General features: G+C 39.7%; 2 protein-coding genes across 2 annotated transcripts in view; one reads left to right on the top strand and one right to left on the bottom strand.

Annotated features, from left to right (window-relative positions):
• Window positions 1-7,733, top strand: part of slc44a5b (solute carrier family 44 member 5b) — a 31,730-nt gene extending 23,997 nt beyond the window's left edge. The window contains exons 9-22 of the mRNA XM_070831836.1: window positions 59-142; window positions 444-556; window positions 769-900; window positions 1,019-1,118; window positions 1,226-1,318; window positions 1,636-1,723; window positions 2,320-2,582; window positions 2,750-2,844; window positions 2,942-3,045; window positions 3,193-3,266; window positions 3,652-3,722; window positions 4,434-4,522; window positions 5,276-5,360; window positions 7,111-7,733. Coding sequence (XP_070687937.1) covers window positions 59-142; window positions 444-556; window positions 769-900; window positions 1,019-1,118; window positions 1,226-1,318; window positions 1,636-1,723; window positions 2,320-2,582; window positions 2,750-2,844; window positions 2,942-3,045; window positions 3,193-3,266; window positions 3,652-3,722; window positions 4,434-4,522; window positions 5,276-5,360; window positions 7,111-7,217 — 1,498 coding nt within the window. The 3' untranslated portion in view covers window positions 7,218-7,733. The remainder of the gene's footprint in view (window positions 1-58; window positions 143-443; window positions 557-768; window positions 901-1,018; window positions 1,119-1,225; window positions 1,319-1,635; window positions 1,724-2,319; window positions 2,583-2,749; window positions 2,845-2,941; window positions 3,046-3,192; window positions 3,267-3,651; window positions 3,723-4,433; window positions 4,523-5,275; window positions 5,361-7,110) is intronic.
• A 2,471-nt stretch (window positions 7,734-10,204) lies between these two features.
• LOC139202385 (LIM/homeobox protein Lhx8) lies at window positions 10,205-16,393 on the bottom strand. Its single transcript, XM_070831845.1, has 9 exons — window positions 16,299-16,393; window positions 15,570-15,647; window positions 14,979-15,104; window positions 14,652-14,773; window positions 13,921-14,141; window positions 13,345-13,448; window positions 12,783-12,878; window positions 11,693-11,882; window positions 10,205-10,716 (listed from the first exon to the last, which is right to left on the bottom strand). The coding sequence occupies exons 1-9, from the start codon at window positions 16,377-16,379 to the stop codon at window positions 10,640-10,642; spliced, it is 1,095 nt and encodes a 364-aa protein (XP_070687946.1). The 5' UTR covers window positions 16,380-16,393; the 3' UTR covers window positions 10,205-10,639.
• Window positions 16,394-23,108: the final 6,715 nt, after the last annotated feature.

Raw genomic sequence — 23,108 nt, 5'->3', positions numbered from 1 at the left:
TTTTGTCACCTCTTCTCTTTCCCACTTTTTCCCATCTCACCTTGCTATTCCCTCGCAGAGGTATCGCCAGTCTGCTAAATGCCAAAGAAGTTGGCATGAAGATCTTTGAGGATTATGCAAATTCCTGGGATTGGATCCTCATGTAAGAATGGCTGTGGCTTTTGGTGATTTCCATGTTTTCACTTCTCTGTATGAATTACGTGCTCCTCTGTGGGTACAGAAAATGCTCTGGCCCATCTGTGAAATTAATAATGAAACCAATTAGATCCTGTAACTTTTACATTGAAATAATTCCTCTTGTCCTGAGCAGGCGAGTGAAATAGCACTTGATAACTTCCTATTTACAGAACATCTTAGTAAATAATTTTAGCCTAAATTCATTTCCTTACCAGTCAAATAGGGGTCAGTTCCCAGTATGTATTTTTGTGTATGTGTTGTTGCAGTGGTCTGGTGATAACCATGGTGGTCAGTCTGCTCTTTATCCTGCTGCTGCGCTACACTGCTGGTGTGCTCCTGTGGCTCATTATCTTTGGTTTCATCACTGCGGTCGGCTACGGTGAGTGTGCACCATAGAAAGGTACCCACATTGCCAGTGGCCCCTGTATACTTAATACACATGTTGGAAATGTTTTTTACATTTGGCATTCTCACTATTTCGTTGTCTTGCCGTGAGCAGCTCTGTTGTTACGGAAAAGTGTGGCAGATTTAGATTTGTCTTACCTTGTTTCTTTTCCTGGCTCTCATTCTCGCTCTGCCTGTGTCTCTCAGGTATCTGGCACTGCTACTGGGAGTACAGTGCCCTGAGTGGGAAGCCAGGCACTAATGTCACCATCTCTGATATCGGCTTCCACACGGACTTCAGCATTTACCTTCAGCTCAGCCAAACATGGCTCATCTTCAGTATGTTGTCATCCACTACCACACCTTTAACCTTACACTTGAATGCCAAAGTGACCTGTTAAAGAATGTTTGTTGTATGTGGACCGACTAATAATGAAACACGTTATTTGTTTTGTAGTGATCTCACTTTCTGTGATTGAGGTCATCATTGTGGTCATGCTGATATTTCTGAGGATGAGGCTGCGGATCGCTATTGCGCTACTGAAAGAGGGAAGCAAGTGAGTAAGGATAAAAGCTCTGTTCTGAGTCCTTGAAAATAAATTGGGTTCGTTTTTTCATACGTACAACACAGTGTAAAAAGAAGTTTGATCTTTCTTGTTTCAAGGGCCATCGGTTACATCATGTCCACTCTCTTCTACCCTATCATCACCTTTTTCCTTCTGGCCATCTGCATCGCTTACTGGGCCGTCATAGCAGTGTATCCTTCTGTCTGCTGGTCCGGAAAAGTAAAGGGATGTAGTTGATATAGTTATTGAAAATGGATAGTGCCTCTTTCGCTTGCTCTTTTATGTTTTTTAAAAGCAAGAGCAGCATGGAAATGTGCTAGTGTTGTTGTGTCTCATGTCTCGGCTCTTCATTTTACATTGACCTGCCACTGTAATGCCTGGGTGACTTTCTGTAACGAGCAATTCAATTCCATATTGAAACAAAATAGGCTATATTTTATCAGCAATCAGTGATTGTTGTGTTGAGGAATTTTCCCTTTTGTGTTATCCTTAACTCTTTTGCCCTCAGCTTCTTAGCATCATCTGGTAATGCAGTCTACAAGGTCACACCTACTGATGATAAATGCGTGTACGCCAACCTCACATGCAATCCAAAGGTTAGTCCCCCACTCGCTGGCACAATGAAGTGCATATGCTGCAGAAATATTACTTTGTTTTCAGAAAAATAATAATATCAGTGATTCTTTGCTTTCATAACTGTGTAACTTTTGCTCTGTGATTTCTTGGTCAATCCTCCATCACTCTCCCTACTGTAATCAATCAAAGTGAATGTAATAGCTTCTTACTATTGCCTATATGTAAATTCTGGTAGCTGGTACTGAGTTCTGCATGAGAACCATTAGAATCAATCTCCAATGCTCTAATGTGAATAGAGTTCATATTAGTGGCTGACAGCTATGAACGCTTATTTGACAGATGTAATTTATCAGCCTGTCTGCCCTCCCTGGTTTGTGTAAGGCACTGTGTCTAAAAGGATTTATATGCTATGTGTGTGACACAACTTTTAATCAATGCAGGATTACCTCAAAGCCAAATACTGGGAAACGATTCATTAACATGTAAAGCACAGTGTTGGAAAAAGCCAAGAAGAAAAAAATGTATAATTTGTAATAGTTAATTTGCCTTTATGAATTAAGTGTACGAAATATTCAAGTAAATATCTCATCACATCACTCTTTCTGCTTTCTTTCAGACCTTCAGTCAGACCAATATTACCAAAGTGTGCCCCGGCTCACAATGCCTGTTTGCCTTCTACGGTGGGGAGAGCGTGTACCACCGCTATATCTTAGTCCTCCATCTGTGTAACCTGTTTGTGTTCCTTTGGCTGGTCAACTTTACCATCGCACTGGGCCAGTGCACCCTGGCTGGGGCCTTCGCATCCTACTATTGGGCCCTGAAGAAGCCAAACGACATCCCTGCCTGCCCCCTCTACTCCTCTTTTAGCAGAGCCATACGGTATGGACAGAGAGGTTGTGCGTCATAAAATACTAGATTTAGAGTTGAATGTCTCATAAATAAGAGAATCGAAATAAGGGATTTCCTATTACAAGCATCTATTGAATCTAAAATTTCCATTTAAATGTTCAAATGTCTGTTATTCCATGTGGTTTCTTGTGTCACAGCTACCACACAGGTTCTCTAGCCTTGGGTTCTCTGATCCTCGCGGTGGTGCAGATGGTCCGAGTTGTTCTCGAGTACCTGGATCACAAAGTGAAAGGTGAGCTGTAACTCTAAAAACTCATCTTCCTACAATTACACAGTTTAAGGATTATAAGATTATGGGATGATGATAATGATTGATTATGTTTCCCCAGATTCTCAAAATGCATGTGCTCGATTCCTGATTTGCTGCCTCAAATGCTGCTTCTGGTGCCTGGAACATTTCATCAAGTTTATAAACAGGAATGCGTACATTATGGTGAGTTAAGAAACAGCTGCTTTGCCAACAGTTTGGGTTGATATACTGCAGGTATGTGTTAGCAGTTCAGTTGTTGATTGACCTGGTTTGTGTCTCCATGCTTAAATATTCTTTAGCAAGCACTGTTAATTTTTTTCCTACCAACAGATAGCAATATATGGGAAGAACTTCTGCACCTCCTCCAAGGATGCTTTCTTCCTCTTAATGAGGAATGTTATTCGGTAAGAACTGTGTTGGATCCACCTGTCTAGAAAGGGTCAGAGTACAGATTACTTGCTGCTGAGACACACTCTCAATGCTGCTGATCGTACTATAAAGTTAAATATTTCAATTTTTCACTCATTCAACATGCCATGCTTTGGCTCAAAAACAACAGTCCAAACATTTGTGGATTTACTGTATGCAACTCAGTGAAACAACCAAGAAATGTGTGTTTCAAGCAGCTGCACATCCTTCCTTGTTAGCACACTCACCATCATGTATTTAATGGTGTGTGTACTCACAGATCTCTCCTCAGTCTGTGTCTCAGTGCATGACTTTGCCTTCTCCACTTCTCTCATGTTTGTGTTCCTCCTCCACTCTGGTTTTTCTCTGCCTCCTCTGTAGGGTGGCTGTCCTGGACAAGGTGACAGATTTTCTGCTCTTCTTGGGAAAACTGCTTATTTCAGGAAGTGTCGGTGAGTTTCATGTCAACCGCAGTCTGTGAAGTGACACAAGCAGTAGCATAGACGAACAATGGCAGAAGAGACCGGATGAAATATTGTCCTGAATTTTAAAACCTTGATAAATCATCTCGCTCCCATTTATTTTGCCGTGCACAGTCTGAATTTTCACTTTGCGTTATAATACGTTTAAATTTACTGTTGCGTGCGTAGTCTTCTGGTCTTTGTATATTTCTTACACTCACTTTTAGAAGGCCTTAGACTCAGTTCAATTTATGGGATCTTAATTTAAACATAAATGCAAATAATCCTGTAGTTACCCTTAAGAAACCCCAAAATGTTGTGCTATTAGTCCTTAGGTTTGATTTATGAAAGATTAATTCATCTGAATGTACCACAACATGTACGTTTCCCCTCAAACCAATTAGAAGCTCTTTGGAGCCCCCTGTTGTAAAACAATCGTTATTACTGTAAATTGTTTGAGCCACTCTTTTGTATTTATGTTTGGTCGACAAGAAATCAGGAATTCATGCTTGTAACTATGTTAGTTGCTCTGTTGATGTGCTGTTCTCTCTATTCTCACTCTTTCTGGTACTTTTGAATATATGTAAATAACATAAATGTGATATAATACATTTTTAGGGAATCAATTTTCTTTAATGAATATATTTTTTATGTATATTGCTGCACTTTGTTTCAGTGTTTTTTTTTTTTTATGTTTTCCAGGTGTTCTAGCATTTTTCTTCTTCCAACGTAAAATACCTGTCATTCAAGAAGAGGTGCCATCCCTAAATTACTACTGGGTACCCCTTCTGGTAAGGAAATAGAATTGAGTAATTGTACCACCAATAACAACTGAGCCCGAAATAAGTTCCTTATGTTTATAGCCTGAATTGGAGTATTTGTTCTAAACCTTCCTGTTAATACAGTTTGAACTCATTGGATATAATTAATCTCTTCCACTTTATGTCTGGCTCAGTCAGTACCTTTAGGTGAAGTGCCTCTTGTAGTTGCGTTTTGCTTAGATAATTATAGAGATTAAAGACTGTCCATCACTGTTTTACTCATAGAATATACAGCTAAAGTTTTTTTCATATAGCTTCCCTCATTCCTTTACATTTGTCACGTTTTTGCAATGAAACCTACAGGCAGGCCCAGGCAACGGGATCTTATCTATTTTCCTGCCATCATAACGCCATTTCTATGACCTCACCTGTCTCCAGAGCAGAGAGAACACACACATGCTGGTGTAAAGTGTGAGGGATGCAATGTGTGACATAGATGCCCAAAGCACAGTCTCAGTTGTGGAAAGGTGTTAAACTGCTGCCTGAACAGATATTCCAGACTCCGGTTATTCTGGTTAGGTTGCACCAGCTAATTAGTTTTGTTGAAGGATTTATGGGTCTGCGCGGTGGTTCCAGCCCCACAACACTTGTCTATACAGGATAAGCTGTGTAGACAATAGATGGGTGAAGGTTTTATGACTTAGTGGTTCATATTCTTGATGTGTTTGGTGCACAATAAATGTTGCCAGTATATCCTACTGACGTAGCCGTTAATTCTTCCAGACGGTGATATTTGGATCCTACATGATTGCACATGGCTTTTTTAACGTCTATGCCATGTGCGTGGATACGTTGTTCCTGTGCTTTTGTAAGTATGGTGTTTTTTTTAAGTACTTTTCATGACACAGTGTGAGACTATGACTACTTGTACTGAGCACTGCTATTGTGATTAAAGATTAAATGTCAACAGTTGAATGAACTCTTTCCCTCTTGACTGCCTCTAAATAATAACTGACACTGATTCTTTCTCGTTCAGCTCACTTTAATTCCTGCATGACCTTTTTGAGTATTTATCTCTACTAAGTCTTTCCTTTCCTTTCTCCTCCTACTGACCGTCACTCTGTGCGCTGTCTGCTATTTCCTGCTGCTCCTCTCCTGTGCCGGGACCTGGTCTCAGGTGAAGACCTGGAGAGGAACGATGGTTCTTCCTCCAGGCCCTACTACATGTCTCCTGGCCTGCACAAGATCCTACGCAAAGGAGAGGAGGGGGCCAAATTATGCGCTGCCTCCTGAGCGATGCACGGCCGTTTTACTGAACTGCTGACTCTCTCACCCACTTCTCCATATCTGCTGTATGTGAGGGGGTCTGGACGTTTGAGAGCAAGTACTGTAGGGCTAAACTTCTAAACTGGATGCATCCCAGCCTGGTCAGGGATGGCCTGGACATGATAGGACATGCTTTTACTTCGGTTCCTCACAGAAAAGGCATGGGGGACTAGAAAGAGACCTCTGTTTACTTCCTCTCTTGAGCCAACTCAGATACTTGCCTTTTCTTCTGCCACGCTTACGTTCTTTCTTTTTTTTTCTTTTTTTCTTGTCTGTATTCTCTGCTGACCTCTGCCTTACTGAGAGGGTACGTTTCAACTCGCAGAACGGACGCACAGGCTGAGATGAATATGATAGGAGCATTTTGACCCAAACAAACATGAGGACCTTAAAATGTACAGATGCCACTGATGGACTATGGCATAAGGTATCACCATGAAAAAGTGGTGGACTTATGGGGCACCCCGTTGTCGCACTTTGGTCTTCTAGTGTAAAAGTGTATGCACTTTCACATATGGGAAAAGAACCATGTGATTTATTTCCTCTGTCTAGCATGATTATTTTGCTGGCTGTTGATGTTTACCATTGGTTTTATAGGTTGCTTTGATCCACCGTATTTATACTAACACAAACACGCAGATCCAAAAATATGTAACTCTGCACTTAGCAAAACAGGTTTCTCTTATTTTACATCGTTTAAAAAGGTTACAATCATTTCAAAGTTTCCATCATGGTCATAGATGTACTGTAAACCAGACAGAGACTTTGTGGGAGGTCAAGACTTCAAAAAGACATTTTATGATTTTTGCTCCAAACTTTAATAGAACCTGACAGTTTTCAGGAAACTTCTGAATGCAGCCACTAGTTTATGTGCCTAGTTGTGAAAAAAAAAAAAAATTGTTCCTCTTACTCTGTGGTTTTAGACCTAACACCAGGAACCTTTTGCGATACAGTTTATAAAAGGATGTCAAAGCCATTTTTGGTAAATTTTTTATTGGATGGTTCAGATGTAGTGCTGTTTTAATACTAAGTATAATACACTCATCTGTCTGGAGGTTATTCTGTGTTCTTTTTGTATAGGAGAATTTTTTTTATCAATGAAATCAAATGAAAATGTGAATCATTTTTTGGAATAAACATAAATGGTTTAAGTATTGTCCAGTGCATTTCCAAAGTACCTTGCTTCTGGTTGTAGATTCAAATTCAAGATGATCAGTAATATCTTTGACTTGATGAGTGATTCTCTGTGTGGTGATCTTAGTTTTTAACATATTGCTCGTGCTGCCTCCTAGTGTGGGATCTGGAGGTGAACAACGGCTCACCAGAGCGGCCCTTCTACATGAACCACACCTTGAGAAGCATCCTCAACAAACAGAACATCAAGACGGCAAGCACATAGAGAAGAGACAAAAGGTGGGGGCAGGAGAGGGTGAAGAGCATTTACCAAAGCATGGTACTTGCCAAGTGGCAATAAGTATTTTGCCCTATAATGGACAAATTGTTGATTTATAAAAATCTAACAACTAGATTCATCCACAGGGTTATAATTTATGGACCGAGTCCAGAAAAGGTATTTCTATAGAATGGTGTACAAAGTCACACCATGTTATTATAGATATTTTAAAAAATGTCATAACTGAAATATGTTGTTATATATGTTTTACAGCCACAGTCGCTCTACACAGTAAGTTCCTATTGGAACAAGTGATATATTTCTTTATTGAGATTGTGGTAAACAGTGTTTGCTCTTATTCTCTTGTAGTTGCCAGTCTTCCCCACTTGATGGTGCTCTTTCATCTGTGTATTGTGTCTCAGTTTTTGACCTGGTATTGTCTCACTGAGAAACAAATTGCCACTGAGTTTCCATTGTTTTGCTATTTAATTGTCAAGGTCAAAGTGGCACGGCAGTTAAATGTTTTTTAATTGCCCCATTGAGTGTCTAATTGCACCTCACAGCTGCATATATATATATATATATATATATATATATATATATATATATATATATATATAAAGACGAAGTAGAAGGATGTTCTGTGAACGTCGCATAGCCACAGTCACAGGTTTATTGTCCCTGTGTGTCCAACTGCCAAAAACATGCAGTTACTCAGTGACCAGTTTATTAGGTACACATAGCTTAAATTAATGAAGTCTAATACAACATCCCTACAATAAATCCTCCCTACATGAAACTTATTATGTCCAGTTTTTGTTTTAAAGAGGCGTAGGTTCAACTGTGTGGCCATTTTGGAGGACATACTATGTGGTGCTGTTGAACTGCACAGTGTTGTACTGTTCTGGGTCTTCCTATTATTTTATCCATCCCAACTATATCAATCAGGGAAGGCTACATAACAGAAACACCTCTCTGTATAATGCAGTGCAGTTTTAACAGCACCACAAACTACACCCTCCAAAATGACCACACAGTTGAATCTACATGTCTCTAAAACAAAAACCAAACATTATAACCTTCGCAAAAGGAGGACTCACTGCAGGACTGTTGAATTATCATTAATTGTAGCTAGCTGCACCTAATACATTGGCCACTGGCTGTATGTGTGACTCTTGATCAGCTGCACTCGCCCCAAAATTTATCTTATTAGTATTAAAGAGTCCCCTGCTGAGAGTTTTAATGGTGGCTGTAAAGTGTCCACTACTCTTCTGTTGACTCTGTACAGATGAACATGTGCTTTCCATCCTCATCAGAATATGTCCAAATATGATTCTTTTGTTTGTCGCTTTCTTCGGTCAAACTGTGACAAACGAAAGCAACAACGAACAAACATTTACACCTAAAAGCACAAGCTTCACGCAGAAGCTGCGTATTCAGCTGCTCCGACAGAATAAGCGTCTCTAACGGAGAGAATACGTAGATGTACAGCAGAGAAGTTTCTCTGAGCTGCTGGAGAGCTTTGAGAAATTACCCCTGTTCTGTGCGAAGGGATGGCGCTTCTACCCCACAGTGGGTCAGTCTTTGCCACCAATGAGATAGATCCTTGGTGGAGTATCACCTCACTTCTGTAGATTATTGAACAAAACATAAGACCGACATGTCTTATCAGGGTTATGAACCTTGTTTGGAACAGTGTTCAATCGTTACTATGGGTCATTTTGTTGATCCAGAGTGGGGCTGGTCCCACATATTATTATTGAGTTATTAAGGTATTAGTTAAATACTTACTTGTCAGATTAAGTTTTTTTTAAAACTCTAAACTATTTTGCATTGATTCCTGGAGTATAAGCACATCTCTCTATGCTCTATGCTTTTGTGAAACAACTGATGTCAGATCAGTTTGAATGATTACCGGTAAGCCAGTAATGTGGAAAATGCAGTTTTGTAGATTTGTGTGTTTATTGGTTATTCACAGGTTTGGGTGTCACCAGATTTGTTCGTACAGTAAGTTGACTGGTGAAATAACACGGCCGTTGGCAGTTCCACACGCTGTGTCGTCATATTTCATCAAACGTCGGGTGAGATCTTCTTTCCCCTAAATGGATTTATGCATCATTTGGGATGATGCTCACATTGTAGATCTTTGAGATGTGACTCATGCTTGTGAGCCTTTGTGCAACGTTAGTTCAACCTGAGAACCTGCCCTCATGGTGCCTCAGAGCGACAACACTGCCAGACTCACACACCTTCTGCACCCGTTTGAGCCGAACACGCCGCGACACGCTCAATGTAACGATTCAATAAAAGCACAACAACTCTGCTTGTGTATCAGAAAGGAGAGAACTCATGCATGTAGTGCTCTGTGTGGCATACTACGCCTGTAGCATGTTGTCATTCCTTTTTTTTATACTGACTGACTGCTATACTCCTGGTTGTATTTTGTGCCTTTATGTGCATACAGCTCAGGTTTGGTTTCATTCCCATGAGGGTGAATACCTAAGATCTGATAAGAGAGGTAAAAACTGTTTTTATGTGCCTCTCCCTCCCTCCACGTCTGGAAATTGGATTTTTTTGGTCAACCACAGTCAACAAGTAGACACAAGTAACCTCTCTCCTCACCAGAGTGTGTGTGCGTCTCTTTTCTTACTGCAAACCCTCAAAAGTTGAACTCTGATGATGCAGTGATCAAACCTGCCCAAACTCTTTTATTTATTGTGAAAAAGCTGATAGTATAAATGTCTGTCATATATTTATTTATACAGTTAAAGTTGCATGTTTTTTTTAACAGAATATATTGCATGAGTGTGTTCATCATTCAAATATAGATGTGTTTTGTTACTTCTATTTTTATCAATAAACTGTTTTTTACTTACTCCCAAATTCCGAATATGCACACTGAGGTTTAAACACCACACCATGCTTTCATTCATTCATTCATTCACCTCCCAGGTTTGTGAAAGTAGACATTTATTTTCAAAACAGACTTCACGTACAATCAATAAATTAAACTGCAATATTCAAACAACAAACAATTTCAAGTTCACCTTCATAATGAGTTGACATTTTGATTCCGGTGGCTTTCACTTAGAGTAGCACGGACAAACTGTCACCAACTACACAAACAAATATAAATCTCTAATGTCATATGTCACAATCCAATGAGGTACAATGAGACCTGTCCATGTCCACATTATACAGTACAGTAGGGACTGTAAATTATAGTCATCCATAATATGATCAACAGGGAGTGTTCAAAGAATACCAACTTGTAATGAATTACTGGCGATTCAAGGAAAGGAAAAGGCTCTATGGTTCAGCTGCTAATGACAGACCATTGCTGGTAAAGACTGAGGCTGGTGTGTGTGTGTGTGTGTGTGTGTGTGTGTGTGTGTGTGTGTGTGTGTGTGTGTGTGTGTGTGTGTAGCTCAGGCATGAGATACGGGCAGGGAGGTCATGGTGTGGGCTGGCAGCAGTGGTTGAAACATGGATGGAGGAGAGTGTACTGTGGGCACACAAACAGAGAGACCACTGGAGTCAGTACAGTTTACATATATATAAAAAAGCTACATATAGAATTATTTAAATTAAGACATTTGTAAAAAAAAAAAAAAGAAAATCTTTAAACTTCTTTTGTTTTAGGTTGATAAAGATTGTTAGAGATTATTTAGATCAATATAAAAAAAATCATGATTATTTGAAATTTGACTTATTGAAATCGTGTCATTTATCTAATTAAGTTCATGGTCAAGTCTATATATTTACTTTATAGGTTGCTTTAGGTTTCTTAGCTTGCTTTATACCAACCTAAAAATCTCATCTTGTTTTCCAATTAAAACTAATCTTTTTCATGTTTATCATATGTAAAAAATAATCTATGATCTCCTTTTCCTCTGTAGGCAATTTTTTAATGCTACTTAAATATAACATCAAATCATCAGCAAATAAACTGACCTCATATTTGTCTTTGGCTACATTTATGCCACTAACTTCTTCTGTTGATTAAATTTTCTGAGCTGAAGGTTCAACAACTAACACGAATAAAGATGGAGATGATGAGCAACCTTTCTTACTGCCTCTCGTTAGCTGAAATACATATGATAAAGTTACATTTAGATAAACAATAAATAATTTAATGATACGAATTATACATAATTTCTGAAAATGAAGTGTTTTATGTATTCATTTAAATAAATCAATTTGTGACTTTTTTTTTAGTATATAACATGAAACACATTTAAGATTTTATTTGGATTTCAGAAAAGTAAAATCGCATGTAAAAACAAGAAATTAACCTCTTCATTTCATATGTGAAACGATACTCACCTGAGATAAATAAAAATAAAAAAAATAAATAAAGTATAAAGTATTTTGAATGTTGAAATAGGAACTTGACATATAGTTTTAATTGTAAGTAGTGAAGTATAGTAAACTTTGTAAACAGATTTAACATAAAATATTGTGAAAAGGCCAGTGCTCACTGTCTATGAAGGAGTGTAGTGCAGAGAGCATGGACCCCTCCGGGCCTCCGTACGCTGTGTACTGCAGCTCCTCGGGGGTCGGGGTGGGCTGGGACAAGCGGCTGGGCTGCATTGAGGTCATGGGGGTGCTGGAAGTGTGGTTGGGGCTCACGTGCTTCTTGTGGCGTGCTCTGCAGTTCTGGAACCAGACCTGAGTCAACAGGACAAACACCTTTTTATATTTGAAAGTCACAAGCACAAAGATGGGGTGTTTATGTTGGCTTGTAAACTAGATAAGCTAACTTGAATCTGGCATAAATACAGGATTGAAAGCTGTATGACTGGACTGCAGTGCTGGAAACAGCTAAAGAACTTTACACACTTAATCATTAGTTTAATTGTAACTCTTCACATAATCATCTATCTACATTACACACTTTTGTTACTCTGAGCACATATTTATGTGCATTTTTGGTTGAATTATTCTAAATCCTGCTGTCTTTGCTGGAAGACAGTTACTTTCCAGCACTGCCAAAAGGTAAAAATAAAATTGAGATCTATACCTGAGTACATTTACTGTAAATTTCCAGGTATTATTTGTACTTTACATGTGTATTTCTATGGTATGCGATTCTGTTCCTGTGCATCTCTGCATTTCAGAAGAAAACATTGTACTTTATGACAGTTACTTATCAGCTGCATCATTTGTCGATGGCTATTTTACACACAATTGAAAATGTACGATCAGCTTATAATGCACTGTTACAGATTACTTTATGCAGCATAATGGAAAGAATTTAAAACTAGCATTACATCAACCAGAAATGTACAATAATCAATTCACATGCAAGCATCGACATAAGTTAGTTTGAGCCTCGGACTGAACCTCGAATTTATTTAAAATGTCACACATAAACATGTTATTTGAAAGCATGTAGTGGTGCATTTAATGGTGTAATTGATGTTTTTCCCTTTTGGTTTTCTAAATGTGTCACCAGTATTATGCAAATGTACCTCATTAGTGTTGAGTTTTAACCCTTGCTTCGTGTACTAAGTAGTAGGACCACACTGTAAGTCCCATCATCTGTCTTCATCACGGTCCCTTACTGACCTGTATGACTCTTCGACTGAGGCCCGTCTGCTCCGCCAGTTTCTGCAGCGTCTGGGCATCTGGATTGTTGTCGTGAGCGAACTGGGCCTGCATCACCTGCATGTTCAGAGGTAAAAAAAAAAAAACAGCTAAATAACAGACAAGCTTATTTTGTTGTCATGTTTATAAGATTATATAAAGCAACAGAAAACATAAGCATTTTGGGTAATTATGGGTGGCTTTAATGTTATTCATGTATTATTGCTTTAACTGGATAGTTCACAGAATTAAAATTATAGTACTGTACACAATCCACATTATTATTATTATTATTATTATAATTATCATTATTATTATTATTATTATTAAAGGGGAAAAAACAGTACAAAGGTATAATTCAAAAACCAACCTTCCTTTTGTTGTGCCTTTCTACCTTATTGAAATCAACACCTAATTTTAATTTTACCCTTTAATCATGTTTTCATTAACTTTCCTTAAATACAGTCCATTATGGAGACCCCTGCAGAGTTTAATTATCTATTATTTATCGATCTGTCTGTTAGATGAGATGATGGAGGTTCACCTGCAGCTGGTCGGCAGTGAAGCTGGTCCGTGCTCTCTTGGAGGGTTTGGGCTGGTTGATCTCCTGTTCAGTGGGCACAGCCCCCTCCATGTTAACACTGTTTCCTGCAGCAAGAGCAGAGTTTCACATTGAAACATCTTACAGTATTTCAAACCTGTTGGATAAAAAATAGCAGCATGCAATAACCATCTTTAAACCATAGTAAATGGGACAAGATCACTTTACTTTCAAATAGATTACTTACTATTCTCAGGACATGATGTACAAGCTGGAAACCCTCTTTTAATTCAGTTTAGAGCTTTAAGTAATTACCATATAGATATTATTATCTATTATCAATAATCCTCTTTCAGGAGCTGGAAGTGAAGGGACCACTGAGTTGTTAATATTTGTGTTAGATACATGATGATTTTCTTCTGTTTTTAAAGACAATGGACATGTTGTATTTTTCTGGGAAAATGTAAAAGATCTGTACAGGAAAGTAAGCTACTGTTCCACCCTGTAGGAAGTGCTGTATAGGCTTAAAGTAGGTAAGGACCGGGTCCCTGCCCTCAGGGACCATCTGCCGGCTCTCACCTTTCTCCACAGCCCGCTTCAGGTTGTCCAGCATGCAGTCGTAGTGGACCCTGCAGAGCACCTTCTCCTCCACCAGAGCGAACTCCTCCCCGGTGGACAGCTGCCTCTTGCAGGAGAAGCAGGCGAAGCAGGCCAGGTGGTACACGTTGCCCTTGGCCCGGCGGACCCAGTCTGTGGAGTGGATGTTCCGGCCGCAGCAAGCGCACCAGGTGCCGTATCTTCTGCAGGGGAAGGTCACGGTGAGCAAATCAAACACACATACAAACCGGCCCAGGGGCATTTAAAGGCTGCGACACTGGACACGGTTGTCTTTTTTTTTTTTTTTTTTAAGAGGATTAATCACTGGAGCCATGATTTAACTCGATAACTTGATTTTTTTTAGGCCAAATATGCAAGAATTTAATGTTTTCCAAGCAAAATGACCATGATCATTTTTTGTTACACACAAAATCGCTTTAATTTGGAACAATTGATTAACGATTCCTGCATTGGCCATTATTAGTGTAAATAATGAGAATTCAAATTAAATAAATCTCCAGCCAAAGTAAGTAGAAATGTTAAGTCCCGCAACTATTATTATGATTGTTGTTGTCGTTGTTATTTTTATTTAACAAATTTGAAATCCCGTGTAATTATTAAGCGGTTCATATCTTGGTATTTTTCTTCAACAGTTTCGTTTCGGTAGCTTCGGTATTCGTTAGAGCAGCACCATTAAAACCCGATGCGCATACCTGAAGTAATCCAGTTTGCAGAAAACCTCTTTTTCTTTGATGTAACAACTCGTGTGGCTGCCAAGTGAAGTCTGGCACACGCTGCAGGAGAGACAACGCACATGCCAGCACAGGTCGTTAACCTAAAGCAGAGACGGGATAGATTTGGCAAAAGTCAATCAGCTGATGTGTCAAAGCCACAGGCTTTGAGGCTTTGAGGCGTGAGCCTCAAAGCCACACACATACAAACGAGGGAAAAAGTCAGAAAAAAGTAATCCAGTGACATGAAGGACAGCCTTCAAAAAAACAAACTTGTAGGTACAAAAAAAAAGAGCTGTCAGTGTTCACCTTTAATAAATATTTATCCACGATTTCCTCGTTGCAGCTCGCACACACAGCTCTGCCAAACAGAGGCGCAGATGCCATCGCCTGCAGCGACGACGCGTCTTCATCCAAAACTTCCACCGGCGCGCCCTGAAGGGATCAAACCCGCGGTTAGAAAATTACGCACAGGAACGTATCTAGCCCACAGCTACAGCACGGCACGGCACGGCTCACATAACATATCAGGACTCACTTCACCTGTTACTGCCGCCAACCTAAAGAAAAACGGCCAAAAAAAATAATAACCCCTCAAAACTTCACTCTCACTGAAAATGGTGTGTGCTTTGCGCCTGTGACTTGGCAGAATGACGTTAGCAGCCATAGAATAGTTATTTGAAAAACAGAAAAATTAAAAAGAAGTGACACATGCTCCCTCATCAACTAAAAGGAAAGTTTGTTTTAAGAGCTGCCTTCACACAGAACGCCTTTTTTAGTCGTGACATTTCCCTCAGCAGCCTACCCACAATCCCAAATATTTCAAACTTTTCCCGTCAAAAATGACCTCTGGGGTCGTTTTCAGTAAATCAAGAGTCAGCAGCAACATTTCACTCCTACCATGATGTCCCTCCTGTCCTCAGTGCATTTGCCTAGCGGCTCTCCGTCTCCTTTGCAATCTTCACACATGACGAGCAGCTACGGCGGGATGAAGAGGATGCAGGTCTGTCAGACTGCAACAGCTGCCTTAAATGCCCCCCCTCTCCTTCCCATAAATATCATGCCTTTCACTTTTCACCATGACAACGCCGGGCGATTACCAAAATGACATTTTAAAAGAGAAGGATAGTCATTACTTACAAAAACAGACAACACTTGAACCAATACTTATCCTATGTGCATTATGTTCTTGAGATCTGCATTTGTCATTCAGCGACTGCTCGACGCACACGCGTGCGCGCCGCGGTTAAACCCCACCAATTTCGCGTGTCAATCACAAAACACAGCTCTAGGTCTCTGGGGGGTGGGGGGGGGATTGATTTTTTTAATAACAGCAATTAAAAAGGCTAAGTTCGCCACAAACGTCTAACCGGGGCAACCAAAAGGTGAAGAGGTCTCATTAACTACTTGAGTTTTAATTGCAGAATTCAGGGACTGGTAATTTTCTTCGACATTTCTTCAAATTGTGAAAATACTGAGCTGCCAGCGTGTGGACGGCCGGCTGTAATGACAGACTGAGACCCACTTTGATTTAATTGGCAAAGCAATTTCGATTAATGTTTAATCCCCGACTCCCACCTCGACCTGCTGCTCCGCAACGCGCGTCTGCGTTGAATCGCGGTCACTCACCTCATCGTTGGACAGCACAGATCCGCTCTCATCCTCGCTGACAACGCAGCACTCTACTTTTACTTCACTTTTCCAGCGCATGGCCGCGTCCAGGAGTGCGAAGTTTCAAAGTAAAGGCGCTGATATCCTTTCTTTCTCCTCCAGGGTTCCTCTGGGTGTCAATCAGTCTGTTTTTTTTTTTTTTTTTTTTTCTCCCAGAGGGCGGATCGTAATTCAGATATTCCTGTCCTCTGTAGCCGCGCCTCCCTTTGGAAATAAGAGTGTTGTGTGGTTTTACGCAAACTTTGAAAGAGGACAAAAAAAAAAAAGTCTGTTACAGTTTTATTCTTAAAAAATAATCAAATTCAAACGCATTTTTTTTTTATTGAAGTTCCTGAAGTGTCCCTGCAGGCAGTGTAATGTATTTTAATGGCCAAAAATCAGTACACTGGCTCAGGCTACCCAAGTATGTTGAGTGTTTTAATAACTGGCTATACTTTATACTTCAGCTCTACTATTCAATGTTGTACTTTTTTACTACATTATTTATCTGACAGCCGGTTGATTTTCACATGGAGACAAAACATGTGATTATCTCATAAGATTTGCTGTATTTTTATAGATTAAATCACACAACAGTATATAAAAACAATGAGCTGCACTCATTACATCCTAATACATCAACCATAATAATCCAGTGATATAAAATATGTAATAATAATAATATTACACTGTGAAAGGGGTCAGTCTGCATAACAACTACCTGATACTATAAGTGCATTTTCCTGCTTATGCTAAATTTTGAATGCAGAGCTTTTGCATATAATTAAATAGTTATTTATAAAACAGGTATAGCTATTCTTACCCAGAATACTTCACCCACCAGCACAGGTTATTACCCGATCAACATGATATCTGCTTATGTATCTTTGAGCAACATGTGATCCGTTTATCAAAGGCTGTCACTGAATTTAAAGTACCTTTAGGCTACAAACGTTTTATATTTTTAATTTAGTTTACAGTTTGAGACCACAGCTAGATAAACCTGTTAAGGCTGTGGTTCCCAGTCGGGTTGACCCCCCCCCACTTTTTTTTTTATATGAATTATCTTATGAGGCCTGAGAGGATAAAATTAGTCTGTGGTTCACGAGAGAAAAAAGAAAACATTGCAGTAGAATCCGAAAAGATAAACATAAATGAATGTTTCAGAATAGGTTTTATTTCTGCTTTCCTATCCTGCAATCGTCTTTTTATTTTTCATTGAATCTATCTTTTATCTAATGACTTTTATAGGGGTAAGAGTGGAGAGTCCCCCAGCTGGCCTTACTACTGGCTTTTCTACTCTGCCACCTTCAAGTTCCCATTTGATTAAATGAGACCAGTGGCCCTTCACTGGAATACAGACTTAATTTGTATTTACTCTGTGCTAATTTGATTGAATACAACGTAATTAGAGATACACATCATGTGAGCACAATAAAAACAAAAATAATAAAACCCTTTAAACCAGATTTTGACACAGGATTGCTCCGGATGACATGCTCACACACTGGACCCTCACTGGTTGATCTGTATTGCTACAAGTTCTCTTAATAATCTAAGGGTGGTGGCTCATAAATATGACATCTGTTTGTCTCTGAGCACCTTTTTGGCAAAAAAAAGAAGTCATATTTCTTTATCAAATGTATCATTTGTCATGAATGTGCAAGCTCAGTTCCACTCACCACTTCAGTGCTTCACATTGGGTCTGAAGGTCTGAAGAAAATGAAAGGAAAACTGTTGGTTTATATTTAAATTTCTTTTCTTTTTTTTTTACACACACACAGCAGTTTGATCTGTGGGAACCCAGACAATGTCGATTACGAGGGTTAGTTGTACTTGAGTAAATGTACTTAATTACTTTCCATCACAGCTCTTTGGCACTTCAAGTGTTTTTTTTTTTTATCTTCAGCTGCATCACAACAGCTGAAAACAGAAAATCAGGCAGCACCTGCTTAAAGTCTGTATGCAAATCATCTTTTGACTTTCAGACTACATCCAAGCAGTGACAGGGGACTTGATACATCCTTTTCAGGAGGTAACGCAATACTTCATTTGAAGGATTTGAAAGAGAGGAGTGACAGGAGTCTCACAAACTAACTCTTTTGGTTACTGAGAAAAAAAAACAGTTGCTTGCTTGTTTTTTTCATCTTTTTTCATTCACTCATTCAACCCAGTGGCTCATACAATCCCACCCATCGTCATCCCACACACACCCTTCCATCCCAATCCACCCCCCCACTCACACACACACACACGCACACACACACAAACAGCAAAAGGCTATTTTATAACAGTCCAACCTGCACTGACATGAGTCTGCGTCTGTATCGCACCATCTCAGAGGGATAAAGGAGTTAGCGTGCCTCCATCGAGATGTGTCCTGTTCCACCTGGTGGAGATGAATGCACTTTATCAGATAACACATCTCTGCTGCAGAGCAGACAGTCCACTGCCTATGAGACAGCCACTCCTTCCTGAATCCTTATAACTACAGATCCCTGTAACACTTCAAAGTACAAAAAAAGTCCTGAAAAGCTGCTTCCCCTTGGCCTCTGCAATGAGTTCAGATGGAGGGGTCAGAGTTGAGGGGAGAGGTGTAAAGCCAGCCAGACAGTGTTTCTGTGAGGTATGATACAAAAGCAAATAATACCTATCTGTCGAACATTTTATCACGAAAAGACAAATCCTACCTCAGACATGAAAGCCTTTATCACTCCAGCGCACCAGCTGTAGAATACCTGATGTGACCACAGATGTTGGAAAAGATGTAAATCTGAGTGTGTAACTGTTGCATGTTTTCATTTTCCACATTGCATGGTTGACCTCGCAAATGTTTCGCGTGATGCAGACCAGACAAAAACAATGTCACATCTGTCAACATACTTGCAGCTTTGTTCTGCTGCCTTACTGTCCGTGTGGCTGTGTGTGTGTGTGTGTGTGTGTGTGTGTGTGTGTGTGTGTGTGTGTGTGTGTGTGTGTGTGTGTGTGTGTGTGTGTGTGTGTGTGTGTGTGTGTGTGTGAGGCTGCTGCAGCATATATACAGTATGATCTATAAATACTGCATCATTAGGTAGGAGGCCGGTGACGTAGATGGTAAAAATTTGTTACTGGTCAATTATGCATCTAAGACCTTACAGATATTGCAACACACTCAATTATACATTTAACAAAAGCTGCTTCAATAGTAACTGTGTGGCACATAGCCACCATGTAGGATATCATACTGTACATTCATTTGTCTGTGAAGGAGTTTTTGGCACACAAATGGATATTGTGTGCCAAAAACTATATTAAAAAATAATAGAAAAAAATAATATTTGTTTAGACACATAAAATATTAAATGTGTAATATATATATATATATATATATATATCAATAGTTTTCTACATTTTGGATTTTAAAGACATCAGAAGGGAAGAGGAAAGAAAAGATATGTTTAAATGAAAAAATTATTCATTTTGCAGTTGATATTATTTTCACACTGCAGCACAGCAATCTATGAGGCACCAAACTGAGAGGAAGTTTAGCGAATGTCAACAAAACACACAAGCGCTAACATAGTTACATAATTTCTCAAACAAAGAACATGACAGACTAATAAAATGACGTAGAGCCCCACGTTGTTTCTTCACAAACTCATTAGCAAACAAAACCTCCTAAAAGACATAAAACTACGTCTCCAAACAGGAAATGCAGTGAGGATGATCACTGAAAATATTCAAACTTTTTTGGTTTCTTGCCTGAGTAAATTTTCATCCTTACGTGATGCAAAATTGCCACCGTTCTGCATGTTTCTACATCTAAAGGGATCAATTTTTTTATACATTGTAAAAGTCTCATCTAAGAAGATACGCTGTGGATACCCAAAACGCAGGAGGAACGAGGAATGCGGGAGACTGTCTGTCTGCTAGAGAAGCAAGACGAGCATTTGGCCCCTCTGAGAAAATCTCCTAATTTGCTACTTCCACATGGACCTTTGCTTTCTTTGGGGGCTGCAACTACTCATTTATTTCATTGAAATCAGGCCGAATTGGGGTGGTTTACAATTGACACAACGAGTTTGGCATGACCTTTTCTCCTTGCTGTAAATGGGTACTCATCGAATCTGAAGGGGGAGGTGGGGTGCTGGATGAGGGATGGGGGGTGTAGCGGGGTATGGGGGGGTGGAAGTTGCGTTGGATGGGGGCCAATGGGGGATTGGGTGGAAATCACAGCAGTGAAAATGGCAGTGCAGTGAAAGAGGGGCCTGATTGCATTGGGACAGCATGCGAGAGGGAGCAGCATGCTCAGCCCAATCAGAGCGACATAAGGAAAAAGTGCTCTTATCAACGAGTAATGGCCCACTTGACAATCACACAGGCACAAAACTGCTCTATTTAACGCTGATTGCAAAAACTGCTGCCCCCCCATCTCAGAGCCGCATGACTCCCCGACATCTCCCTGCCACCTCCCAGCTTACAGCCAAGACCCTTTCCTGAATGGAATTTATAATCACCCCTCCTCCATTTCTACGCTAATTGTTATTTTAAGACTTGCGCTGTGTATTAGGCATTTAGTGCAGGGGGGGAAATGTCTGCTTTGATTACTGTGTTTATTGTGGGCATTGAAGCCATATCCTTCTCAATTCCACCAGCCTGACAGGTAGTGAATGTTTAAACAGGTATCTGTCTGTCTCACCTGGCTGTTTCACCCCAGTTCATGTCCACGTCTCAGTGTGAGAGAGAGCTGCTGCAGTGCACATCTGTACATGTAAAGGTTCAAGCTCTGCAAAGCCTGCATTACAGCGAGATACTCAGACAATTAATAATTGCTTTAGTTTCAGTCTCTGCTTAAATCTGATGTCTAAAAACAACATTTCTTAGGTTCTTGGCAGCACAAACTGTTCATCAACCTGCTGCCACCCTGCTCGTCTTCATTGACACTTTTAATATACCACTAATAACAATAGTAATACAGCATATGTATAAGCAAACACAATGGAGAGATATCTATATTATTTGTATTTGTTTATTCCTTGTATGAGGCAACTTTGCCCATTTCACTTTATGAGAATAACATACTGATTTTGACATTTAGCTCGCATCTAAAGACTGTAATTTTGTGAATGAGCGTTTGAGCAGAGCTTGAGTACTGTGAAATGTCTTATAATGAGAACCTTTGTGGTGACACAAACAAATTCTCATTGATTGAGTTGTTGCTAATCACACAGATACCCATGTTACCACTTGTTTTTTTTTTTAAATGTTTTTAAAAACCGAGAGCAATGCAGAGATGCTGGTGGCAACAACTTCTCCGAGTAGGCACCTTTGGTGTGGCCAGTCAAACACAGAACAAAGAAATTGGGGAAAGAAAAATAACAGTAATTATGATTAATTAAAACCAGCCCTCTTATTTTGTTTGGTTTTTATTTGCTTGTGTATTTCTATTAGTTTTTATTTTATTTTAAGATATTTGTTACCCTGAAGCAGGGTAGTATTAACAAATGTACTTCTGTCTGGTTATTATTATTACCACAGCAGTGTTGCTGTTTACTTGCTGTGTGGTTTGATGAATCACAATAAAAATCAGTGCTAAAAAACCATTAGCAACCATTCTGAATGTCACCTCAGGTTGACACACATACATCAGGGTATCGAATTCCTGTTTTAATTGTCTCAAGTCTTTTTGAGAGAAACACCTGAATGTGTGTGTTACTATATCAGAGATTGTCTGCAGGTGCAAGTGTTAGTAAAGGATAAATTCCTGATGTACCCCCACATGTGAGCAGCGAGACTGACCCTGTACATGTAGCACATACACGTAAGCATTCTCATCTGCTGCACAAAGCCAAATCGGCCACTTCGCAGCCTCCATACTTCACTTACTTCAGTAAAACATGATCTCAGACAGTCTAAAGACATTCAGGTTAGGTTAACTGGTGACTCTGAAATTGTCCGTAGGTGTTAATGTGAGCGTGAGTGGCCGTTTTTTCTGTGTGTGTTGGCCCTGTGACTGACCCATTACCCAGGGTGTACCCTGCCTCTCACCCAGTGTCTGCTGGGATTGTATAGGTAATGAATGAATGAATGAATACAATATTGTGATGATTTGAAATTAAAATCAAAAATGTCTTTAGGTCAAAATAATGAATTTCTTTGAAGCAGATTGACAGATTGTTTGTGACCTCAGCTTCACACTCACGTGTTCTGGAGAATCACTACGAACCCCTAAAGAGGATCCGGCTAAAAAGGGACAGTTGTGTTCGTCTGACCTCTGACTCTCCTGTAAGTTTTATATTATTTCTACGGCACATTTTGTCACGTGTTGTTTTCAAAATGACCATCAGTTTCTCAGGTGTGTATCTGTGTCTCCTGCTGAATATTTAAACAGCATGTTGTCCGCCAAAAGACGAATGTGCACAACAATCTCCTTCTCATCCTTCCCAATATGTATCAGATATCAGTGATCTTCGAGAAGCAACACTGCCAAGCTTTGTCGCACCTCGACACAGAAACGTGGCTCCTCTTTCAGGCCAACTCTGGGACTGACGAAACACTTCAATTCATTATGAAGTTTATTCCACAAAAGTCGACATTTGACATATTGTGTGTGACACAATAGGTTTGACAAGAGAGGATAGACAGCAGCAAACAAGGCTACCACACGTAAATATAGACGAACATTTTGTCAAAATATGCCTTCAACGATTATCTCTACAGAGTCAATGCAGCACTCATCAGTTTCATGTAAGAGGTGGACTGTGTGTTGTCCACACTCTAATGGAAATAACAGTTTTCCATTTTTCCACA

This window comes from Pempheris klunzingeri, chromosome 6 (genome assembly GCF_042242105.1).
Source record: "Pempheris klunzingeri isolate RE-2024b chromosome 6, fPemKlu1.hap1, whole genome shotgun sequence".
Taxonomy (NCBI): Eukaryota; Metazoa; Chordata; class Actinopteri; order Acropomatiformes; family Pempheridae; genus Pempheris; species Pempheris klunzingeri.
Note: the sequence above shows the minus strand (reverse complement) of the source record. Positions and strands in the feature narration are given on the sequence as shown.

Coding starts and splice junctions, on each gene's coding strand:
- LOC139202385 (XM_070831845.1), bottom strand. CDS start 16,379: ATGCGCTGGAAAAGTGAAGTAAAAGTAGAGTGCTGCGTTGTCAGCGAG. Junction 15,105..15,569: donor AGGACAGGAGGGACATCATG/GTAGGAGTGAAA, acceptor TGATCCCTTCAG/GGCGCGCCGGTGGAAGTTTT. Junction 12,879..13,344: donor TCACTGCCGACCAGCTGCAG/GTGAACCTCCAT, acceptor CTGAACATGCAG/GTGATGCAGGCCCAGTTCGC.